At 40.2% G+C, this 26370-nt stretch overlaps 1 protein-coding gene across 13 annotated transcripts in view; it reads right to left on the bottom strand.

Annotated features, from left to right (window-relative positions):
* The window catches only part of CEP128 (centrosomal protein 128), a 601725-nt gene that overhangs the window by 88522 nt on the left and 486833 nt on the right, over nt 1–26370 (bottom strand). For 12 of the 13 annotated variants that reach the window (XM_045162006.1, XM_045162005.1, XM_045162004.1 and 9 more), the window contains one exon: nt 16806–16855. In XM_045162006.1, the coding sequence (XP_045017941.1) occupies nt 16806–16855 (50 nt within the window). Of the gene's footprint in view, nt 1–3758; nt 4249–16805; nt 16856–26370 lie in introns of those variants that run through there. The other variant, XM_044924668.2, reaches the window with a different exon arrangement.

The following is a 26370-nucleotide window of genomic DNA, read 5'->3' as shown; positions in this document are numbered from 1 at the left end:
CCTTGATGTGAGAACTATTGATATCCGATTGATATGTAGAACCTTGGAGATTTGTTTTATGAGTTGGTAGAAATTGCTTCACCCAGAAATGTAACACTGTTGAGCGTTTATTTCCAAATGTGCTGTACATCACCATCTTTAGAGTACTGCTTTTCACAACTGTCATTGTTATCAAGAGATAAAATAGATAAACATAGAGAAAACAATTTATTCTTGCTGTTCAATCAGTTGTGTCCGACTCTTTGCAACCCCATAGACTGTAGCACACCAGGCTTCCCTGTCCTTCACCATCTCCCAGAGTTTGCTCAAACTCATGTCCATTGAGTCAATGATGCCATCCAACCATCTCATCCTCTGTTATCCCCTTCTCCTCCCGCCTTCAATCTTTCTCAGCATCAGGCTCTTTTGCAATGAGTCAGTTCTTCACATCAGGTTGCCAAAGTATTGGAGTTTCAGCTTCAGCTTCAGCATCTGTCCTGTCAGTTAATGTTCAGGACTGATTTCCTTTAGGATGGACTGGTTTGATCTCCTTGAGTCCAAGGGACTCTCAAGAGTCTTCTTCAACACCGCAGTTCAAAAGAATCAGTTCTTTGGTGCTCAGCCTTCTTTATCATCAAACTCACATCCATACTTGACTACCAGAAAAACCATAGCTGTGACTAGATGGACCTTTGTCGGCAAAGTAACGAATGTTGCTGTTTTTTAATATGCTGTCTAGGTTGGTCACAACTTTTCTTTCAAGGAGCAAGTGTCTTTGAATTTCATGGCTGCAGTCAACATCTGCAGTGATTTTGGAGCCCCCCAAAATAAAGTCTGTCACTGTTCCCATTGTTTCCCCTCTATTTGCCATGAATTGATGGGACAAGATGCCATGATCTTAGTTTTCTGAATGTTGAGTTTTAAGCCAACTTTTTCACTCTCCTCTTTCACTTTCATCAAGAGAACACAATGTTATGACCTAAAGGTTTGTGTTCCCACAGAATTCACAGGTTGAAATCCAAATCTCCAATGTGATGATATTAGAAGCTGGGATCATTGGGAAGTGATCAGGTCAGAGGTGGAGCCCTCATGAAAGGATCATGCCCTCATCAATGAGACTCCGTCTTGCTCTCTGTCTGCTATGAACTGGGAAGAAGGCTGGATACAGAATTTAAATCTGCCAACATAAATACTGAATACAGATAGTGAATCGGCCTTGATCTTATACTTCCTGACCCTCAGAACTGTGGGAAACAATTGTTTCCAGTTTAAACCACTCCGTCCATGGTATTTTTGTTATAGCAACCAGAATGGACTAAAACAGCCTAACGCTGTCCAAAGTCTGAGGCTGATCTCGGGATATGACCTGAGAAGAACAAGCAGATATACATTATGGAGTGTGGTCTTGAACTGATTACTAACACTGCAACCCAAATGAAACTATCCCAAGTTGTAAGGTGATAGCTGACTCTGGAAATGTGGACAAAACTCCCAGCCAAACCCAGCACTGGGAAACATCATAACAGGCTTGATGGTTTTCATTTTTCACAAGAACACTTAAGTTGCTCTCTGAGCTTAGACTGTGATGAAGGGACAAGGGGATGTATTCTGGAAGTATTGCTTTTTATGATGTCAACTGCAAAGGGGATGTTGTACAGAGACAGATAAAATAAATCCCCACCTTGTGGCAGCAATTTATAAAATCTGTAACACATATTTAGTTCATTTTCACTACTGAGGTTTTTAGCAAACTTTCTGTACAGGGTGATATTTGGGCTTTAGAGTTCGAAGACTACATTTTGTCTTTGCATTTTAAAAATATTTCCAAATAGCATCAGTTTTTTAGAAACTTTTTAAGACATCTGATTCAAGGAGACTGCTGAATCTTGAGGACTTATACTTTTTATCTCTTTGGATAAACAGAACCAGCCATGGTTTTATACTTTTTTATTCTAAAAAGAAAACAATCCAGTCAATCAACTTCCATACACTCAGATACAATAGTTCACTCTCAAGGTATTCTATTTTCTACTTTTATTCTGTCATAAATTTGGAATTAAAATTAAGTTGCAAATTTCAGGTAAAATAGGATGATAAAATTTAATGATCACTAAAATTTCAAGTGGAATCTATTTTACCAGGCTTGGTTCTCTGCTCTCCTGAGGCCTCTTGATATAGTACATTGGAAGTCTGCAAATCTAATTGGCTGAGAACCCTGCCTGACCCTAATATAGACTGCTAATGTTTTATCTCTGCTGAGAACTCATAACAAATGTAAGGCTTGTTAAGTCTCTTCACCTTTTGAGAAAACAGAGATTTTAATGAACCATTAAGTCATCTAGCCCTGAAAGGGGCAAAGTGTTGCCAATGATCCATCCCCCATAATAACCCAGGTGTTGTTTTAAGTCATTGCTTAGGTCCATTATTCTTTAATCAAACATCAGAAAAAAAAGAAAAAGAAACAGTTACACAGAGAGATCTGCCTACATTTTGAAGAATGCATCTTGGGAAGAATAAGTTCATATGCATTACATTTTTGTTTCTGGAAATTGTAGAAGCTCCATTATAACTTTCATGAGTCATCTGAAGGATAAGGAAGATACTGAATTTACCTTCCAGTTGAATAAAGCCTTAAATAGTCCATCCCAATTTATCAATTTATTCAAATTGGGACTCCTAAAAATGTACTTTAGTATCTCCTAAGCAATTTAGAATCCCTGGGGAAATTTAAATTTCTTTTACCAAACCCTCAAGTCTTCTGGAGACCCAGCAGTAGAATGGAACACCCCATATCACCCTCACTGTCCTTTCTGAAGTAATGCAAGGACTCTTAGCTATCCCTAGCTCTATTTTCTACCCAAATGGCTAAAATCCCCAAACCATTATGGAGTTTGAAAATCCAGGTCGGGCTTTCTACAGTCAGGCAGGATGACTGACAGCAAAACCACAGAAATCGCCCAGTTGGTCTGACACTAGCCCAGTTTATAACATGGCTGCTCACTAGGGGAGGACTGGCCATCCATGGGGACTACTGGCTTAACACCCTATACTGTCAGCCTCTGGCAGGGCAATTAATTTGCCTGGGTCAGTTTTCTGTCTTTGGTGGTTTTTCTTGCCCAGTTTATCTCCAGTGAAGTGACTGCTAGCTCTACACTGGAATTCTTTTCCATATTATAATATACTCATTAATATTTATTAGACTTGTTCCAAAAGAACCGAGAAATTCGAGTTTAATTTTTTTTCTTCAAAACCGCACACTGCCATAGGCTACTCTATAAGCAGTTGAAATGAAGCAATGACTGAGAAAAAGATTATCTTCTCTTTCTGGCTCATTTCAAATGCTTTTGCCTAAGCACTATTAAAATGACAAAAACAAAATTGCACACCTGCCCCTTCACTCTCAAAACATTTCTAAAAAAATTAATCAAATCCTTCAAATGGAAGAACCCAGACTATTTTTAAAAGTTATCTAGGAGAGAAATTAAATATAATTATGGGTCATTTGAAAAACAAGTCAATAATGCCACTTAATGTCCTTCAAGGCCAAAGCTTCTGAAATGTCTTAAAAAATAGTAGTTTCAAAAAACATAAATCCAATTTTTAAAAACTAAATGAAGGATTCATCTCATTTTTTTTTAATTTTATTTTATTTTTAAACTTTACATAACTGTATTAGTTTTGCCAAATATCAAAATGAATCCGCCACAGGTATACATGTGTTCCCCATCCTGAACCCTCCTCCCTCCTCCCTCCCCATTCCATCCCTCTGGGTCGTCCCAGTGCACCAGCCCCAAGCATCCAGTATCGTGCATCGAACCTGGACTGGCAACTCATTTCATACATGATATTTTACATGTTTCAATGCCATTCTCATCTCATTTTAAATGAAAGTACTGATACTGAAGAAAGTCTCCAGAAATACTTGTGACATCTATAGATCCTACTATTAAAATGTTCCCTATTTCTGAAAATAATGAGACTGCTGTTCACACGCAGCCCATATACTCAATTTCATCTCTGCCGCATGCAACTGTTTTCCCTTTATCATTATACTTAGTAGCTATCCAAACTTAACACATCCTTTAGCAAAATCGTAACTGCCCAGTGGAAGAGAGGGGAAGGGAAGGAGGCGGTGAGGGAGGGGTCCATGAGCGCAGGTCTCAGGACGGCAGCGACGTTTCTTCTTTCAATGCCCAGCATGCAGTGCACGGCTGGTGCAGAGCAGGTGCACATCAACAGTCCACATATGGAACTGGTATTTTGGGGGACCTGCCAGATACCAAGGTTTATACATTTCTAATCATAGTTAACCCTCTCAACAGGCTTATGAAGTCAGCAATATTACTAGCCCTAATAGACATGAATACTGCTTAAATGACTTAAGGATGGCCTAGTAAAAGATGAAGATCAATAAGAAAAATCATGTTCATAATCATCTATTTTTATATCATTTAAAATAAAACCAAAACAATCAGATGATGGTAAGTTAGAAAAAGAGCAGGGGCATAATCACATTTCAGATACTCTGTTAAGTGACTGTCATAGGTAGCAATCTGAAGCTTTTCATAACTAAGCATGATACTGTTTTGGTGTGCTCTGAATTCTGGGGTTCACAAAGCAACAAGAGGGAAAGCAAGAATTTGATGAGGGGTGAAGCAGGTAGGCTGGAGATTTAAAAACTAAAAACAAATAACAGCAGCAACACCTACCACTAGCGGCATCACAAGCAAGGTGTCAGTCACTGAATACTTCTCAATTAAATTGAAGAAAAATGTATTACCTTCTGTGTATATTTAAAATGTTTCAGCTGATTTGCAGCGGATTAAGGAAGGGATTTGCTTATTTCAGTGTACCTCAAACTCACATGCAAATAGCACTGTGATACAGCACCACACATTTATAGTCAAAAACAATACTTGGTTTTTAAGACGAGCAGCACACAATGTAACTGCAAATGAATGTCACAAAAAAGAAAAAAAGAAGAAAAAACAGACAGCGCTAAACTCCAGTGAAGAATTTTGGTAATTGCCAGCTGCATTGTAAAATCACTGTCAAATATGTTTGTCTCCATTGTTTGTGATTCCTCTAAAGAATGAAAAAAAAAAGTCCTCTCTGCTGCCCACACCCGCTCCACCATTTGATCCTTTTCTATTCCCATACACAACAAATAACTCACTTACTGACATTTTGTTCCAGTTCTACTTTTAAGGTGGGAGAAGACAGCAGCAAAGAGAGGAGGGGGAGTGAAAGTAAGTGTCTGTGTGTGTGTCTGTGCGTGCATGCATGCGTGTGTGTGTACAGGAATGACAGAACATGGAAGTCGACTACCGTGCAGGGATGGTTGTTGCTTGGTTAATGGGTAGACCTCACAGAGAACCAGGAAATCAGTTCAGTTCACTCGCTCAGTCATGTCCGACTCTTTGCGACCACATGAATCGCAGAACGCCAGGCTTCTTGGTCCATCACCAACTCCCAGAGCTTACTCAAATTCATGCCCATTGAGTCCGTGATACCATCCAACCATCTCATCCTCTGTCGTCAGCTTATCCTCCCACCTTCAATCTCTCCCAGAATCAGTGTCTTTTCCAAGGAGTCAGTTCTTCGCATCAGGTGGCCAAAGTACTGGAGTTTCAGCTTTAGCATCAGTCTTTCTAATGAATATTCAGGACTGATTTCCTTTAGGATGGACTGGGTGGATCTCCCTGCAGGCCAAGGGACTCTAAAGAATCTTCTCCAACACCACACTCCAAAAGCAACAATACTTCGGTGCTCAGCTTTCTTTATAGTCCAACTCTCACATCCATACATGACTACAGGAAAAATCATATTTTTGACCAGACATATCTTTGTTGGCAAAGTAATGTCTCTACTTTTTAATATGCTGTCAAGGTTGGTCATAACTTTCCTTCCAAGGAGTAAGGATCTTTTAATTTCATGGCTACAATCACCATCTGCAGTGATTTTGGTGCCTAAGAAAATAAACTCTGACACCGTTTCCATTTTTTCTCTATTTGCCATGAAGTGATGGGACCAGATGCCATGATCTTAGTTTTCTGAATGTTGAGTTTTAAGCCAATTTTTTTCCCTCTCCTCTTTCACTTTCATCAAGGGGCTCTTTAGTTCTTCTTCGCTTTCTGTCATATGGGTGGTGTCATCTGCACATCTGAGGTTATCAATACTTCTCCCAGCAATCTTGATTGCACTATCTGCTTCATCCAGCCTGGCATTTCACATGATGTACTCTCCATAGAAGATAAATAAGCAAAGTGACAATATACAGCTTTCACATACTCCTTTCCCGATTTGGAACCAGTCTGTTGTTCCATGTCCAGTTCTAACTGTTGCTTCTTGACCTACATACAGATTTCTCAGGAGGCAGGTCAGGTCTGGTATTCCCATCACTTGAAGAATTTTCCACGGTTTGTTGTGATCCACACAGTCAAAGGCTTTGGCATAGTCAATAAGGCAGAAGTAGATGTTTCTCTGGAACTCTCTTGCTTTTTCGATGATCCAGCGGATGTTGGCAATTTGATCTCTGGTTCCTCTGCCTTTTCTAAATCCAGCCTGAACATCTGGAAGTTCATGGTTCACTTATTGCTGAAGCCTAGCTTGGAGAATTTTGAGCATTACTTTGTTAGCGTGTGAGATGAGTGCAATTGTGCAGTAGTTTGAGCATTCTTTGGCATTGCCTTTCTTTGGGATTGGAATGAAAACTGACCATTTCCAGTCCTGTAGCCACTGCTGAGTCTTCCAAATTTGCTGGCAGACTGAGTGCAGCACTTTTGCAGCATCATCTTTTCGGATTTGAAAGAGCTCAACTGGAATTCCATCACCTCCATTAGCTTTGTTTGTAGTGATGCTTCCTAAGGCCCACTTGGCTTCACATTCCAGGATGTCTGGCTCTAGATGAATAATCATACCATCATGGTTATCTGGGTCATGAAGATTTTTTTGGATAGTTCTTTTGTGTATTCTTGCCACCTCTTCTTAATATCTTCTGCTTCTGTTAGGTCGAACCATTTCTGTCCTTTATTGTGCCCATCTTTGCATGAAATGTTCCCTTGGTATCTCGAATTTTCTTGGAAAGATCTCTAGTCTTACCCATTCTACTGTTTTCCTCTATTTCTTTGCACTGATCACTGAGGGAGGCTTTCTTTTCTCTCCTTGCTATTCTCTGGAACTCTGCATTCAAATGGGTGTATCTTTCCTTTTCTCCTTTGCCTTTTGCTTGTCTTCTTTTCTCAGCTGTTTATAAGGCCTCTTGGGACAACCATTTTGCCTTTTTGCATTTCTTTTTCTTGGGGATGGTCTTGATCACTGCCTCTTGTACAGAGTCACAAACCCCTGTCCATAGCTCTTCAGGCGCTCTATCAGATCTAATCCCTTCAATCTGTTTGTCACTTCCACTGTATAATTGTAAGGGATTTGATTTAGGTTATACCTCAATGGTCTAGTGGCTTTCCCTAATTTCTTCAATTTAAGTCTGAACAGGTGCCTATGAATAAGAGACGAGTAGGGTGGTATTCAGGCTTCCCTTTTGGCTCCATCTGCAGTGCAGGTGACCTGGGTTCAATCCCTGGGTTGGGAAGATCCCCTGGAGAAGGGAATGCCAATCCACTCCAGTATTCTTGCCTGGAGAATTCCATGGACAGAGGAGCCTAGAGGGTTACAGTCAGACATAACTGAGCAATTAACACACACACACACACACACACACACAAAGTTGTACTCATTTTTTATTTAGTCAAATTTAATAGTGCTGTGAAATGATGCTTTTGAACTGTGGTTTTGGAGAACATACTTGAGAGTCCCTTGGACTACAAGGAGATCTAACCAGTCAATCCTAAAGGAAATCAGTCCTGAATATTCATTGGAAGGACTGATGCTGAAGCTGAGATTTCAATACTTTGGCCACCTGATGTGAAGAGCTGACTCATTGCAAAAGACCCTGATGCTGGGAAGGATTGATGGTGGGAGGAGAACAGGACAACAGAGGATAAGATGGTTGGATGGCATCACTGACTCAATGCACATGAGTCTGAGTAAGCTCTGGGAGTTGGTGATGGACAGAGAGGCCTGGCGCGCTGCAGTCCATGGGGACACGACTGAGCGACTGAACTGAACTGAATGAGTAGTTACTATGTGAGACACTATGCTACCCAGGTGATTTTTTGCAAAAGTGAATGACTTATTTCATAAATGACAGGAAGTTACACTTTTTATTTTAAAATATTAGCTAAGTGGATTCAAAGACTGAACAATTTTTTATTCAGGTAATATATTTGTTAGGCCTCCTGACATTATACTCTCTAGAATTTATTTTCTTTAGATCTTAGACTCCTTTGCAGGATTTTCATCCTTACCCAATATTTAAGTGTTGGTGCTCCATAGATGGCAACCCACTCCAGTGTTCTTGCCTGGAGAATCCCAGGGATGGGGGAGCCTGGTGGGCTGCCGTCTATGGGGTCGCACAGAGTTGGACACGACTGAAGTGACTTAGCAGCAGCAGCAGGGTTAAGTTTTAATTTTTTTATCCGACATACTTCCCTGAGTGTTCTCATAGATCCTATGACTTTTAGCATCATCTATAATATATGGAGTCCAGAACTGATGACACCAAATTCCACACATCCAGTTCAACATAGGAACCCCTCTCTTACCATTGTTCCCTGGATGTGTTAAGGCACCCAAACCCAAATACCATGAAAGTGAACTAATAAACTCCCCCTTATCTCACATCCATCCATGAAGTTGCCCAATCAAGAAACCTAAATGTCATTCTTAACTCTTTCCTTTAAACTTCCTAACAATCTAAAACTACTTCCCTGGTGACTCAGTTGGTAAAGAATCTGCTTGCAATGAGGGAGATTCCCTCATTGGGAAGTTTGATCCCCAGGTTGCGAAGATCCCCTGGCGAAGGGAATGGCAACCCACTCCAGTATTCTTGCCTAGAGAAGTCCATGGACAGAGGAGCTTTATCCTTATCCATCAGAGGACAGATAAAATGAAAACCACAGTCACAGAAAACCAACCAAACTGATCACATGGATCACAACCTTGTCTAACTCAGTGAAACTATGAGCCATGGTGGGCAGGGTCATCCAAGATGGATGGGTCATGGTGGAGAGTTCTGACAAAACTCCAGTGGTCCACTGGAGAAGGGAATGGCAAACCACTTTGCCTTGAGAACCCATAAACAGTACAAAAAGGCAAAAAGATAGGACACTGAAAGACGAACTCCCAGGTCAGTAGGTGCCAAATATGCTAATGGAGATCAGTGGAGAAATAACTGCAGAAGGAACGAAGAACCAAAGCAAAAACAGCACCCAGTTGTGGATGTGACTGGTGATGGAAATAAAGTCCGATGCTGTAAAGAACAATATTGCATAGGAACCTGGAATATTAGGTCCACGAATTAAGGTAAATTGGAAGTGGTCAAACAGGAGATGGAAAGAGTGAACATAGACATTTTAGGAATCAGAGAACTAAAATGGACTGGAATGGGTGAATTTAACTCAGATGACCATTATATCTACTACTGTGGGCAAGAATCCCTTAGAAGAAATGGAGTAGCCCTCATAGTCAACATAAGAGTCCAAAATGCAGTATTTGGGTGCAATCTCAAAAATGAAAGAATGATCTCTGTTCATTTCCAAGGCAAACCATTCAACACCCCAGTAAGCCAAGTCTATACCCCAACCATTAATGCTGAGGAAGCTGAAGTTGAACAGTTCTGTGAAGACATACAGGACCTTCTAGAACTAACACCCAAAAAAGATATCCATTTCATCATAGGGAACTGGAATGTAAAAGTAGGAAGTCAAGAAACACCTGGAGTAACAGGCAAATTTGGCCTTGGAGTACAAAATGAAGCAGGGAAAAGGCTAACAGAGTTTCACCAAGAGAATGCGCTGGTCATAGCAAACACCCTCTTCCAACAACACAAGAGGTGACTCTACAAATGGACATCACCAGATGGTCAACACTGAAATCAGACTAATTATATTGTTTGCAGCCAAAGATGGAGAGGCTCCATACAGTCAGCAAAAACAAAAGTGGGAACTGACTGTGGATCAGAGCATGAACTCATTATACAAAATTCAGACTTACTTTGAAAAAGTACAGAAAACCACCAGAGCATTCAGGTATGACCTTAATCAACCCCTTAAGATTATATAGTGGAAGGGACAAGTAGATTCAAGGAATTAGACCTGATAGAGTGACTGGAGAATATGGACAGAGGTCATGATATTGTACAGGAGGCAAGGATCAAGACTATTCCCAAGGAAAAGAAAATGCAAAAATGCAAAATGGTTGTCTGAGAAGGCCTTAAAAACAGCTGAGAAAAAAGAGAAGTTAAAAGCAAAGGAGAAAATGAAAGATATACCCATCTGAATAGAGTCCAAGAATAGCAAGGAGAGATAAGAAAGCCTTCCTCAGTAATCAATGCAAAGAAATAGAGGAAAACAACAGAATGGGAAAGACTAGCAATCTCTTCAATAAAATAATAGATACCAAGGGAACATTTCATGCAAAGATGGGCTCGATAAAGGATATGGACCTAACAGAAGCAGAGGATATTAAGAACAGGTGGCAAGAATACACAAAAGAGCTATACAAAAAAGATCTTCACAACACAGATAATCAAGATGGTGCGATCTCTCACCTAGAGCCAGACATCATGGAACGTGAAGTCAAGTGGACCTTAGGAAGCATCACTATGAACAAAACTAGTGGAGGTGATGGAATTACAGCTGAGCTATTTCAAATCCTAAAAGATGATGCTGTGAAAGTGCTGCACTCAATATCTCAGCAAATTTGGAACACTCAGCAGTGGCCACGGGGCTGGAAATGGTCAGTTTTCATTCCAATCCCAAAGAAAGGCAATGCCAAAGAATGCTCAAACTATTGCACAATTGCACTCATCTCACACACTAGCAAAGTAATACTCAAAATTCTCCAAGCCAGGCTGCAGCAATACATGAACCATGAACTTCCATATGTTCAAGCTGGTTTTAGAAAAGGCAGAGGAATCAGAGATCAAATTGCCAACATCCGTTGGATTATCGAAAAAGCAAGAAAGTTCCAGAAAAACACTTACTTCTGCTTCCGTGACAACACCAAAGCCTTTGACCGTGTGGATCACAACAAACCGTGGAAAATTCTTCGAGAGATGGGAATACCAAACCACCTGACATGCCTGTTGAGAATTCTGTAGGTAGGTCAGGAAGCAACAGTCAGAACTGGACATGTAACAACAGACTGGTTCCAAATAGGAAAAGGAGTACGTCAAGGCTGTATATTGTCACCCTGCTTATTTAACTTACATGCAGAGTACATCATGAGAAACACTGGTCTGGATGAAGCACAAGCTGGAATCAAGATTGCCAGGAGGAATATCAATAACCTCAGACACCAATCTAATGGCAGAAAATGAAGAAGAACTAAAGAGCTTCTTGATGAAAGTGAAAGAGGAGAGTGAAAAAGTTTGCTTAAAGCTCAGCATTCAGAGAACTAAGATCATGGCATCCGGTCCCATCACTTCATGGCAAATAGATGGGGAAACAAGGGAAACAGTGACAGACTTTATTTTCTTGGGCTCCAAAATCACCGCAGATAGTGACTGCAGCCATGAAATTAAAAGACGCTTACTCCTTGGAAGGAAAGTTATGACCAACCTAGACAGCATATTCAAAAGCAGAGACATTACTTTGCCAACAAAGGTCCGTCTAGTCAAGGCTATGGTTTTTGCAGTGGATGTATGGATGTGAGAATTGGACTATAAAGAAAGCTAAGCGCCGAAGAATTGATGCTTTTAAACTGTAGTGTTGGAGAAGACTCTTGAGAGTCCCTTGGACTGCAAGGAAATGCAACCAGTCCATCCTAAAGGAAATCAGTCCTGAATGTTCATTGGAAGGACTGATGCTGAAGCTGAAACTCCAATACTTTGGCCACCTAATGTGAAGAGCTTACTTATTTGAAAAGACCCTGATGCTGGGAAAGACTGAAGGCAGAAGAAGGGGACAACAGAGGATTAGATGGTTGGATGGCATCACTGAACAGACATGAGTTTGAGTAAACTCCGGGAGTTGGTGATGGACAGGGAGGCCTGGCATGCTGCAGTCCATGTGGTCACAAAGAGTTGGACATAATTGAGCGACTGAACCAAACTGAAGGCAACATTTAATGCAAAGATGGGCAGAATAAAGGACAGAAATGGTATCGACCTAACAGAAATGGAAGATATTAAGAAAAGGTGTCAAGAATACACAAAAGAACTATATAAAAAAGGTCTTCATGACCCAGGAAACCCCTATAGTGTATCACTAACTTAGAGCCAGACATTCTGGAATGAGAAGTCAAGTGGGCCTTAGGATGCATCACTACGAACAAAGCTAGTGGAGGTGATGGAATTCCAGTTGAGCTATTTCAAATCCTAAAAGACAGTGCTATAAAAGTGTTGCACTCAATATGCCAGCAAACTTGGTAAACTCATCAGTGGCCACAGGACTGGAAAAGGTCAGTTTTCTTTCCAATCCCAAAGAAAGGTGATGCCAAAGAATGCTCAAACTACCGCACAAATACACTCATGTCACATGCTAGTAAAGTAATGCTCAAAATTCTCCAAGCCAGCCTTCAACAGTACAGCAACCAAGAACTTCCAGATGTTCAAACTGGATTTAGAAAAGGCAGAGTAACCAGAGGTCAAATTGCCAATATCCATTGGATCATCAAAAAAGCAAGACAGTTTCAGAGAGTTTCAGAAAAACATCTACTTCTGCTTCAGTGACAACGCCAAAGCCTTTGTCTGTGTGGATCACAAAAAACTGTGGAAAATTCTTTGAGAGAGGGGAATAGAAGACCACCTGACCTGCCTCCTGAGAAATCTGTATGGAGGTCAAGAAGCAACAGGTAGAACCAAACATGGAACAATGGACTCGTTCCAAATTGAGAAAGGAGATCGTCAAGGCTACATACTATCACTCTACTGATTTAACTTATATGCAGAGTACATCATGTGAAATGCTGGGCTGGATAAAGTACAAGCTGGAATTAAGTTTGCCAGGAGAAATACCAACCACCTCAGATTTGTAGATGACACCAGCTTATGGCAGAAAGCGAAGAGGAACTAAAGAGCCTCTTGATGAAAGTGAAAGAGCAGAATGAAAAATCTGGCTTAAAACTGAAAATTCAAAAAACTAAAATCATGGCAGCTGGTCCCATCACTTCATGGCAATTAGATGGGAAACAATGGAAACAGTGAAAGACTTTATTTTGGGAGGCTCCAAGATCACTGCAGATGGTGAATGCAGCCATCAAATTAAAAGACGCTTGCTCCTTGGAAGAAAAGCTATCACAGACCTTGAAAGTGTATTAAAAAGCAGAGACACTACCCGGCTGAAAAAGGTTGGTCTGTATAGTGAAAAGTATGGTTTTTCCGGTAGTTATGTATGAGTGTGAGAGTTGCACCATAAGGAAGGCTAATGCTGAAGAAGTAATGGTTTCGAACTGTGGTGCTGGAGAAGACTCTAAAGAGTCCCTTGGACAGCAGGGAAATCAAACCAGTTAACCCTAAAGGAAATCAATCCTGAATATTCATTAGAAGGACTGATATTGAAGCTGAAGCTCCAATACTTTGGCCACCTGATGCAAAGAGCTGACTCACTGGAAAAGACCCTGATGCTGGGAAAGATTGAAGGCAGGAGGAGAAGGGGACGACAGAGGACAAGATGGTTGGATGGCATCACCGACTCAATGGACGTGAATTTGAGCAAGCTCTGGGAGATGGTGTAGGACAAGGAAGCCTGACGTGCTACAGTCCATGGGGTAGCAAAGAGCTGGACACGGCTGTGTGTCTGAGCAGTAACAACAATCTAATAGTGCCCTAAATGTTTACACCCTAAAATACATTAAGAAACCCCCCATTCCTCTTCACTCTCTCTGCTACCAGCCAGTTCAAGTCAGCATCATCTCCTCCCAATATTCTCACAAACATTTGCTTAATTGGTCTCTTTGGTTTCAATCTTGCCAGTCCCCAGTGATTTTAGACTTCACAGCCAGTTACTTGGTAAAAATGTAAATTTGACCATATTGCTGTCCTGTTTGAAACTCTTTACTAAAGGGTTTTCCATATATTATTCCCATACTCCTTTATGAGATCCTTTAGACCTCTATTTATCTTACAAATTCTTGCCTTGCCTCTCCTCTTTCAGATGCTACATTCCACCATATTGACAGTCTCTCAGGTCCTTAAAAATGAAATTGATTCCTTAGGTCCTCCCATATCCTTCCTACTGCCTAGAACTTATTTTTACTCTACAACTATCAATGCTAACTCCTGGTTATCATTTAAACACTGGCTTCCTTTGAGAAGTCTACCTGGATTGCCACTCCAACCCTGCTCTTCCTACCCACATTCAACCCTCTGTACTTGCACCCAACATACCCGTATCTCCAACAAAGATGAGGGTTGTTTTATGTTCCCACAATGATGTAAACATTCTAACACAATTTTTAATATTTTATTATAAACACCTACTTAATATTTTTCTCATTAATTTTGGTATAAAAGGGCAACAAACTACCCAGTATAAGCAGCTTGACCAGTACAGCACCTTGCATAGAACTGGTGCTCAATGAATATTTCTTCAATGAGTAAATGGAGCACCTTTGACTTATAGGAACTGGGAAGTGTTTAGAGATAAATAAACACCCCCTGCCCTTAAGGAGGATAACATTAAATGCAGAATGGCTGTTATACATAATTATATGATGATAATGAGTAAATAAAATTGACTTCAATTTGGATACATGGGGATGTGCTAACATGGTACATTGGAATTAAATATTTAGCTCTCCCTTCTGGGATAATCTAATCCACACTAAACACTTTTGGAAGACTGTTTTATGATTTTATATTACAGATGAGAAAATAGGCACAGCAAAGTTAATTGAGTCCCTCAAGGTTACCCAGTGAATCAGAAGCAGAGCCAAGTTGTCAATATCTAGTACTTAGTGCTCTCATTTTTAAAAACCATTCTGTCTTTTTCTGTGATTGTCAGACTTCACTCTGTATACTTTAGCAGCCTTCTCAAAAATATCTCTTGTACTATCTATATTTGCATATGGAAATTCACGAATGGAGGTACTTTGCGATGCATTTTCTTCTAGTCTTTAAAGTGCGAGGCTTTCTGGGATGTGTCTCTGCACTCCTGTACACTCTGAGGTACTCCCTTCTTTGTTCTTAATAGAGTGTTCATGTTAGGCACTAATTGCCACTACAAAGTGCCAAGGCTGAACTCTTCCGCACTGGACCTCATATCGGATACTCTACATCTTTAAGTGCCCATAGTGAGTTGGCTGGTGCGTTCCATTGCACTCAATGGACATTCTGGTGGAAAATGCGGCCAATACTTAATAAATATTTGAGAAGCAACACAGGCTATTAAATTTAACAGGATTTCTAGTTCCAACATTCATATTGTGAGAGAAATAAACTCAAAAAGGTTTATGATACCATTTCAAAAGGCCAGATATGTACTAAGCACTCAATAAATATGTTTATATGTGGTATTCGGGGGCTAAAGGCAAACAGTGCATAATCAAAAGGCATCAGAAAGCCTTTATCACCTCCTCACTATATACAATTAGTGTACAAACTTTCACTCTTTATAACAAGTATTGCTCATATTAATTTCTCAGAGACAGGGCAAGTATACACTTGAGATTTTTTCCCCTAGCCCCAGACTGGACCAACCAGGGCTCTTTCTTTTTATACCTGAATATAGCACAAGGTGTTAAAAGAATTTAAGCTGTATAAATTGTGGCTAACACATGCAACTTTTATTAGGTATGCAGTAATAAAATTAGGTATTTTATTAGGTATACTACACTCCTCTGAATCATTTTTCAAATCAGTTATACAATTTTCTCTCACCAGATACATTATCAAATAAAACAATCCCCAATAAGAGAACATTTCCCTTGCTCTGTGAGCTTTGCTTAACCAGTCCTTTGTTCACCAAAGCAAACATCTCTACCCCTAAAGCGCTCAAGCCAGCTCATTATATCAGTCTCCAGCCCCGCCTTGCGGCTCCAGGCTCAGGAAGAACTCTAAATGTCCAAAATATTTACTGTTCTTAATCCCCAGTGTGATGTTAAATGAATTGGTTCTGTCATGTGAGTATAACTGATTATGTTTCCCTAATAAAGATAGACACTCGAGTTACCCATTTGTAAGTCAGCCTATGTAAAAGGAAGAGAGAACTTCTGTCAGATGCTAAGTTAACATCAATTGCTCACACCATGGAAATGTCAATTAAAATTTGAATGCAATCTTTCAAACACAATTTTCCAGTCCAAGAAATGTGCATATATCCATAGTGAATTGAGAGGCATACAAGGTAAAGTATTAAGCTCAACGGATGTGTTAATATTCTTGGTTGGTCATTGGTAATAATAGGATGATATTTGTAGGGTCAGAATACTTTTGATTTCACATGAAAATGCAGATTCCGTGAATTAATTCTCATTCATTAGCTCTGTTTGAGGGGAAAGGACTTTTCAGAGATGTTGCTTCAGTTCTGAATGCTGCAGTTCCTTCTAAGCTCTACCAAGAAAAAAATGGTTCAAGAGTACATAGAGATGGAGTTGGCTTCCTGCTTTCAGAGATTATGAATGCTCTCAAACACTTCAAAAACAAAGTAAATTTCATGCTGGGTTTTAAAGCTCCATTTGCCATAGTAGTCTGAATGTGACTATGATAAAGGCTAACAGAGTGAAAACAAATGTTTAAACCAAAGGTACCTGCCCACTGGAGAACTTACCTGCAGAGATTCCATTTCTTCATCTTTTCTATGAGTCTCCTCCAGCAGATCTAAAATAAGAAAGTAAAATACTGGTTAAAATATAATGTAAAAATGCATTGCCTCTTAGTATCAAAAGTTGATTCAGTCAGTAGTTTGCACAAACTATTGCCTAGAAAGAGAATTTGATGTTAAAGTATGAGAAGCAACAAGAAAGGAATGCTCTCCGATCCCAGCTGATGACACGTGGCAGAGATCTGGGCCCTGCCATGCCTAAGCTAGCTGAGAAGCCCTGGGTGATCTGAGGTCTGGTGGAGATACCAGAAAATGAGACCAACTCAAGTACAAGTCCAACATCATACCAATGCTTTAGAAATTTGGTCTAATGCTTACGTAACTCAAAAAACAATACAAAATTTTCTTTAAAAAAAAAAACAAAAAACTTTTTTCTTTTGAAAGAAAAAATAGAGACAATCCATTTGCTCTTAAAATAAGCTCCCAAGCCAAGTTCTACCTCCAGAGTCAATTTTTACAACCAAATTAAAATACCCTGGAATAATGGGTGTTATTAATGGAAAGAGAACACCCCCTTAACTGTAAAGTCATATTAATTATCATTTCACACTGAGAGGGTGGGAAGTGTAGAAGCCACATCTGACCAACCGCCTGGCACCATCTCAGAGAAATCAGAGGCTGAAAGGTGAGTCAGTTAACTCTAGAGACTTCTGTCTAAATGCATGTGTACAGGCACGGTGTCTCAGTGTCCTGCATTAATTTATGAACTTGCTATAAAGGAAAAGGCATTTGGCAAGCAGAATTTTCTGCCTGCAGCCATTCCACCCTGTGCTATGATCTTATTAGATCTTGCAAACCTAAAGAGGGCTGGGCTGACTTAGAACTTGGATTAAAACTGGGAAAAAAATACCTACAGCAGCGCACATCACGATTAGTGTTTGCCTCACTCTGTGATGTACATAACTTACCAAGAGGCTGTGCTGCATAAAGGAAAAGACAACATACAGAAACTCAATGTATGCCCCAGAAAAGCAAATGCGAATGTTAGTAGCAAACGCTACCAGAAGGAGCAGGAAAGTAGTATAGTGGGTAACAAGTCACACTGGTCTGTGTCATAACTGGGAGGGCAATATCCTGAAACTTCAGGAGAACTGGTAGATGATATAATTGATGGTGATGACTTTTTGAGACTGCACAGTGAAGAGAAATACAGAGGAACGTCAGGCAATCTCCTTAAGACACAATGTACTGGGGTTAGGGATAAAAGTCAGGTTGTACTTTGTACCTGTCGATGGCTGATGTTGGCTCCCAAAGCACCCATAATCAGTTACATCAAGAAAGCTATGGGAGAATTATTAGGGCTTTATTTTTAAAGGTTTTTGTTGGCACATCAGAATTTTTAGCTATATGGTACAGACACCAAATGCTGGCGTGATACGTTAAGTGTCCTCGATCATTCCACTTCCTTTATCCTTACTTATCCACATCGTGACATTGCAGCTATTGTCATTAACAGGGCACGGGTATCTTGCATCTAAGCTTGCCACCTGACTTGATCTGGTAAATAGAAAATAGCAGAAGCAAGTGTGTGCACATCCACACTGAGTTCACTTTTCCACGTGGTATTCTGTCACTACCATTTGAACAAGCCCAGTCCAGCCTGCTAGGTGACAATAGACACATGGTCCAGGATTCTTTCCACTCCTGAACCTCTGCAGGTTGCCCCAACTGGTAGCCAGCAAATGCCCAGAAGCTAGATGACTTACTGTTACTCATCTGGCTTCCTAAAAGGAAAATACAACGCACAGAAATTCAATGTATATACCAGAAGGGCAAATGCAAATGTTTTTAGCAAATGCTGCTAGATGGAGCAGGAAACAGTAGTATAGTGGGTAGCAAGTTGCACTGGTCTGTGTCGTAACTGGGAGGGCAATATCCTGAAACTTCAGGAGACCTGGCATGATATAATTGATGGTGCTGGGAGCCAACAGAGACCAGAAAAACTGCCCAGCTAAGCCCAAAACCAATTTCAGCTCACAGAACCATGACTTATGAAATAAATTTAATTGGGGGTTGTTTTGGTACATAGCACTTGCTCATTGATAATAATCAGCTAACTGAACATGCTAACTGAACAGCAAGCATTTAGAACTTATTAGAAGGCTATAAGATTAATTAATGTATTGGTTAATTAACCAATACATTTAATAACAATAGATAATAGAAAAAATGATCCAGATTCTGGAGAGAGAAACAACTGACCTGGGTGGGTAGGAATGTAGGTAGCATGAACTAATGGGCATTTTATACTGGGTAACACTAACCTTCATGGTACTCCACTCAAGATGGAATTCCATACAGAGAAGAGCTAATGAGACTAGCTTAGGTCTTTTGCTTACTGCTTGGCCAATGGAAAGTATGAAACACTTTCATTGATAATCCCAGAAGAATTGGATGAAGACCAGAAAGGACTGTTTCCAAACACCAGGGTACTATTAACAAGAGGAGGAGGTATGGATATCAGACAGGCCAAAACAACAGATGGTTTTAGTAATTTATCTTCAGCACAACTCTGTTCAATATTTGTGAGACATAAATTACTTCAATATCTTGGCTATTGTAAATAATGCTTCAATAAACATGGGGGTGAATATATCTTTTTGGATTTAGTGTTTTAATTTTCTTCAGAAAAATACCCAGAAGGGGAATGGTAGGATCACGTGGCTGTTGCAGTTTTAATTTTTTGAGGAGCCTCCAAACTATTACCTACAATGGTTGCACCAACTTACATTCCAACAGTGCACAAGGGCTCCCTTCCTTTATACCCTTTTGCCAACATTTGTTTCTGTTGTCTTCTTGATAATAACCACGCTAACAGGTGTGAGGTGATACCTCATTATGGTTTTGATTTGCATGTCCCTGATGATTAGTGATGTTAAGCATCTTTTTAAATGTATACCAGCCATCTGTATACTTCCCTTGGAAAAATGTCTATTCATCACCTCTGCCCATTTTTTAAATCAGATTTTTTTTTAATTGAGTTGTCTGACTTCTTTATATTGATATGATTTAGATATTAACTCCTTATCAGATTTATCATTTTCCAATATCTTCTCCCCCACAGTGGGTTGCTTTTTTGTTGATGATTTCCTTTGCTCTGCAAAAGCTTTTCAGTTTGATATAGTCACTTTTTTTTTTTTTTGCCCTTGCCTGAGGAGACACATCCAAAAAATACTGCTAAGATATCCCTATGTTTTCTTCTAGGAGTCTTATGGCTTCAGGTCTTATGAAGTCTTTAATTCACTTTTAGTTTATTTTTGTATATTGTGTAAGAAAGTATCTGTGAATCAATAAAGAAGATGTGATACATATATATGATGAAATATTAGCCATAAAAAAAGGAATGAAATCTTGTCATTTGTAACAACACAGATGGACCTAGAGGATATTATGCTAAGTGAAATAAGTCAGAGAGAGAAAGACAAATACCATAGTATTTCACTTACAAGTGGAATCTAAAAACAAATCCATAACACCAAACAAACAAAACAAAACAGACAAAGTCAAGGATACAGTGAACAAACCGGTAGTCTAGGGGTGGGTGGGAAGGTTGGTGAAGTAAGTGAAAGGGATTAAGAGGTACAAACCTCCAGTTAGGAGTAAGTCATGGTAATGGAATGTATGGTATAGGGAACATTGTCAATAAAACTGCAACAGCTTTGCATGATGACAGATGTTTACTAAACATACCATGGTGATCAATCTGTATTGTATCAGATCAGATCAGAGATCAGATCAGTCACTCAGTCGTGTCCGACTCTTTGTGACCCCATGAATCACAGCACACCAGGCCTCCCTGTCCATCACCAACTCATGGAGTTCACTCAGACTCACATCCATCGAGTCAGTGATGCCATCCAGCCATCTCATCCTCTGTCGTCCCCTTCTCCTCCTGCCCCCAATCCCTCCCAGCATCAGAGTCTTTTCCAATGAGTCAACACTTCGCATGAGGTGGCCTAAGTACTGGAGTTTCAGCTTTAGCACCATTCCTTTCAAAGAACACCCAGGGCTGATCTCCTTCAGAATGGACTGGTTGGATCTCCTTGCAGTCCAAGGGACTCTCAAGAGTCTTCTCCAACACCACAGTTCAAAAGCATCAATTCTTCGGCGCTCAGCCTTCTTCACAGTCCAACTCTCACATACATACATGACCATTGGAAAAACCATACCCTTGACTAGACGAACTTTTGTTGGCAAAGTAATGTCTCTGCTTTTCAATATGCTATCTAGGTTGGTCATAACTTTCCTTCCAAGGAGTAAGCGTCTTTTAATTTCATGGCTGCAGTCACCATCTGCAGTGATTTTGGAGCCAAAAAGAATAAAGTCTGACACTGTTTCCACTGTTTCCCCATCTATTTCCCATGAAGTGGTGGGACCGGATGCCATGATCTTCGTTTTCTGAATGTTGAGCTTTAAGCCAACTTTTTCACTCTCTACTTTCACTTTCATCAAGAGGCTTTTGAGTTCCTCTTCACTTTCTGCCATAAGGGTGGTGTCATCTGCATATCTGAGGTTATTGATATTTCTCCTGGCAATCTTGATTCCAGCTTGTGTTTCTTCCAGTCCAGCGTTTCTCATGATGTACTCTGCATATAAGTTAAATAAACAGGGTGTATTGCATAGAAATTTCAAATTACTATGTCGTATTGTTTTTGTCCAGTCGCTAAGTTGTGTCCAACTCTTTGCAACCCCATGAACTGCAGTACGCCAGGCTTCCCTGTCTACCAATTCCCAGAGTTTGCTCAAACTCATGTCCATTGAGTTGGTGATGCCATCCAACCATCTCATTCTCTGTTTCCCTCTTCTCCTCCTGCCCTCAATCTGAAACTAATACAATATTGTGTGTCAACTAAACGTCAATTAAAATTTTTTTTAATAAAAAAGTATTTGTGAGATACAAAATCACTACTGTGTCACTATGTGGCCATGGCCATTTTGCTCCACTACTTACTGATATAGGAGGTTCTCAGAACTGAATTCCTTGCGATGAATGACATGGCTTAATGAAACAGTGGAGCTGGAACAGTGGATAGTGGGGTATAACAACTATTAAAGAAAACTGATCTTGTTCTTCCAGGGTCAACTTGGTATGGTAAACATCAATCTTCTTAGCCAAAACTTAACTGGATAAGTAATGGGTTTTGAATCTTATAGCCAAGCTCAACTCACACATTTGATAAAATAAATTATTTTTATTTTATTTAGTAAAGGAGTTCAGTCTATCCTTAGAAGATCATAGAGCTATCGCAATTTAAAAATTATGCTCCCGGTTTTCTTCAAATACATAAACGTGACACTGCTCTTCTAAAAATCTGATACCAATGGCAATGCTTGATTTTGAATGACTTTACAAAACTACCATGGAATTCCTATAATTGATTTAAAATACAGAACTCCCCTTCTGTTCACCCTGACTGATTTTAATCCCAGCTTCTATCAAGGGTATAAGTGGACAACTGTTCTTTTTCTGTCTCTATGTCCAATCCTTCCCTTTAGAGAACTTCACATTCTTCTCCATGTGGTTCCTGTGAAACTTTCAGTCAAAGGGCCAACCTCTCTGGCCACAAAATTAGGGCCTGACCCAACAACTGGCCTGTCAGGGCACCTAACCTGCCCAAGCATATAAGCTAAGCAAATGCCAGCAGGAATCATTTTTTTAGGGAATAATATGGATTCCAAGAGAGAACACTCCTTCTGAACCTGCAAGCTTAGATAAGCCTGCCGCTTCCAAGGTGCTATTTTCTCCTGTGTCAAAGGAATGTGTGCAAGCGATGAAGCTGGCAGGAAAGAACAGAGTCAAGAAACAGAACTGGCTGAGGACAAGGTCCACCCTTGTCTGAAGGCCACATAACCACTTCTAATGTTGTTCTTTTTCTTTTTTTTTCAGTAGTAGCTGCATTGCTGTCATTGCTAAAAGTCTCTGGGGATGTGGTTGTGCTGAACCTTCTTATCTCTGCGCAGAAACTTGGAGAACTTGGGGTTAGCAAGAACTTCGTATTTCACAGTGAAACATTTCATTCCGTGATAAATAGATGAAGACATGAAGCTCCAAGAAGGCAAACTGTTTGCCTGCAATTACCTAGCGCTACAGCCACAGCTAGAGCTCTGCTCGCGCCTTCCTAGCTCATCTCTTTAGTACCACTCAGTACTTAGTTGCATCCTTCTTCATATGGTTATTTTATTTTTTAAAAAATAATTTAACAATGTATTTATTTATGGCTGCACTGGCTCTTCGTCGCTGCCCATGTGTCTTCTCGAGTTCCAGTGAGCAGGGGCTACTCTCCAGGTGTGGTGAGAGGGCTTCCCGCTCTGGTGGTGTCTCTTGTGGAGCATGGGCTCCAGGGCGCTGTGGCTTCAGCTGCTCCACGGCATGTGGGACCTTCCCAGATTGAACCTATGTCCCCTGTGTTGGCAAATGGATTCTTAACCACTGGATGACCAGGGAAGTTCCATACGGTTATTTTTTAAGTGCACATATCTGTATTCGTCTCACTTATCTTAGGAGGCCACTGATGTCAACAATGAGGGCTTTGATGTCTTTATATATCCACAGCTTCCCTAACCACTGCTTAACCACCTTTGCTACTTAACTCAGGTCCCCAAAATACCTTTCTCTGCCTATATCATTTCTTTATTCATTTGCTCACTTGCTAGTTGCATTGTTCAAGTATATGCATTTGGAATGATAAACAGGGCTGTTAACCTGTGCTGATGAAAAATGGCTACTAGGCACCGCTGAGAAGTGACTGCTCTATTGCAAACAGACATGAGACGGGAGAACACAGGTGAGACCTCTGGACAGCTGACGTCACACAACGCTGTGACGATCGACTGTGCTGTGACACCTGGTTCTAATGAGCAAACCTGCTGTTTGTTCTTCCTTGCTTTAGAACAAATGATTGGCATGGAAAAAGCTGAAGGGCTTCTCTGCTCCCTTGCTCACCACTGGCATGTTCCTGTTTTGCTTTATTATTCTCTGGTTTGCTGTTCAACACAAACAGCAATTCAACTGCCATGCAAATTGCTGTGGCTAAATGTGCTTCCATCAACATTAGTAAATGAGATTTTTTTTTGGTGAAAAGGGCAGCCATCCTGTGTATTTTTTTTGGACTGGCTTGAGCCAGTTTAAATGAGCTGATACTAACTCACTATGACATATGGTTATTAGAGGAGGGAAAAAGTCCCACTTAAAAAAGCAGGACATTATGGATGAGAAGCGGAGAATCCTGTTGTTCTGTTTTGTGTTCCTCCACGTTGCATTTCTCTGGCACACACAGGGTAATATATCATGATCATGTTTCTGGCTAAGACTGTCTTCCACCACTTCCTTTGCAACTAGTGGTCTGGCTATTTAAGGAGGTTTGACACTTTTTAAATGTTGATTCTGGTTCCTAGTAGCCAAGGAAACAGATAGGTTGTTTGTTTAATTGCTTTTAAAAGGAGAATCCTGTTCAGCTGTGCATAAGTCATTTAGCGGCTTGACCCTTCACAGAAAGGTTGGAGATCAAGCTTAGAGGGAAGTAGGTTTTTGTTTTTTTTTTCCCCCTAAATTTTACTATAAAATATCTCATCCATATTATAACTCAGCCTAGTTGTTAATGGAGAGAAAGTTCTAGAAACAAGGGTTTCAGACTCAGCAGCATTTATAACAACAGCACTGGACACGGTAGCAGTGGCAGAAGAATATGGTGAAATAGTGACTGCAGTTTAGGGAAAAGCATTTAGTTTCTGGCTCCTGTATCCCATTTAGTAATTTAGCGCTCCTTTTCAATGCTACTCTACGTAGCCTAACATCTATGAAAAGCAATGTGATGTGAAAGTAGCTCAGATGTGTCCAGCTCTTTGAGACCCAGTGGACTATACAGTCCATGGAATTCTCCAGGCCATCATACTGGAGTGGGTAGCTATCCCCTTATCAAAGGGATCTTCCCAACCCAGGGATCGAACCCATGTCTCCTGCATTGCAGGCGGATTCTTTACCAGCTGAGCCACCAGGGAAGCCCAAGAATACTGGATTGGGTAGCCTATCCCTTCTCCAGCGAATCTTCCCAACCCAGGAATTGAACCAGGGTCTCCTGCATTGCAGGCAGAGTCTTTACCATCTGAGCTACAGGGAAGCCTGTGGAAAACAATAATGTAAAATAATAGATAATGTAATTCCCATGAAATTTCTGTGGAAAACCCATGGGAAACAATAGATAATGTAAATTCTGAAAAGAATAATTTGTAACAAGTAAACCTGTGCCATTTTTCTTTGTGGGTGGTAGGTGTGGTACAATGGAATTAATCAAATTAAAGAACACACCACAACCCTTAAGACGTTGCAAACGATGGGCCTAGCCTCCCGCTGTTATATACTAGATGCTCCAGATACTATCTACATGCTGAAGACACGGTCAATTTCTCTTTTTTTTTCCTGGCTCCCAAGTTATTGAGGATTGCTGACACTTTAGGGACCACTGAACTAACCTAATGCCAAGGTTTTTGATTTTTTTAAAAAATAAGTAGAATTCTTATGAATGAAGTCACACACACTTTCAAGTGTATAGCATAAACAAACAATTTAAAAAGCTAAAAGAAAGCAGCTTTGGTGGAAGCAGAAGTGAAGGGCCTGGAGGCCCGACCACTGGACTTCCCTCTCTTCCTGGCATCAACCTCTGTGGGGCTGTGATATGGCTCTACAGCTCCACTCTGTGCTGAGGACCGCTGCTCACTGCTCTAGCCCACTTTCCACATCTTAGAGATGAGGACTGAGTTCCGAGAGATTAGAAGTCCCTGTCAACATCACATAACTAGTGAATAGAAGTGTGTGAACCTGAGCCCGGGGTTTCTGGACTGGACCAGGGAACAATACTTTATTTCTCTAACAGTGACTCTCTTCCTTTGCCTTTCGAGACTTCTACTGACATGACATAGTATTTCAAGCTCTGCCGTAAATGCCTATACATTTTCCAGTGTCTTCCCAAACTAAAAGGAAACTTTGCTAAAGCACTTGAGTAACATCAGGCACCTATGAGAATACCTACAGTTAACGACAGTCCACAATAAAATGCCTCAACTCTGGGAGATGACATCAAAAGATGTGGCTGTGGTGAAAAGCAAACACCTAGACACTTGAGAAAGCAGTTGTTTTTGGCAAAATGTGTTCAACATACAACATATATAGTATCTCACAATATAAAAACAGCAAAAAATTTGTTTAAAGGAAAAGGTGACAGTTAAATAGTTCCTCAGCTTAATATAACCTTTGTCAGCAAATGTTTTGCCTATTTTTTTTACACTAGTAAAGGTAAATAAGATAAATGAATAACATTATACATTAGACAAAAAAACCTCAAAAAACAATAAAATGTATGCTTTAAAATTAATAAGTAAAACACTTAATATAGTGTGAAAGTGTATAAATTAACATTAGTAAAACACTTAATACAGCCTGGTACATAGTAAGAGTTTATATATATGTGTACACATATATAGTAATAATTACCCTTAGTACACCTGCAAAAATTAG

Source organism: Bubalus bubalis, chromosome 11 (assembly GCF_019923935.1).
Source record: "Bubalus bubalis isolate 160015118507 breed Murrah chromosome 11, NDDB_SH_1, whole genome shotgun sequence".
NCBI classification, from domain to species: Eukaryota; Metazoa; Chordata; class Mammalia; order Artiodactyla; family Bovidae; genus Bubalus; species Bubalus bubalis.
The sequence above is the reverse complement of the archived record's forward strand: the minus strand, read 5'-3'. Positions and strand labels throughout refer to the sequence as shown.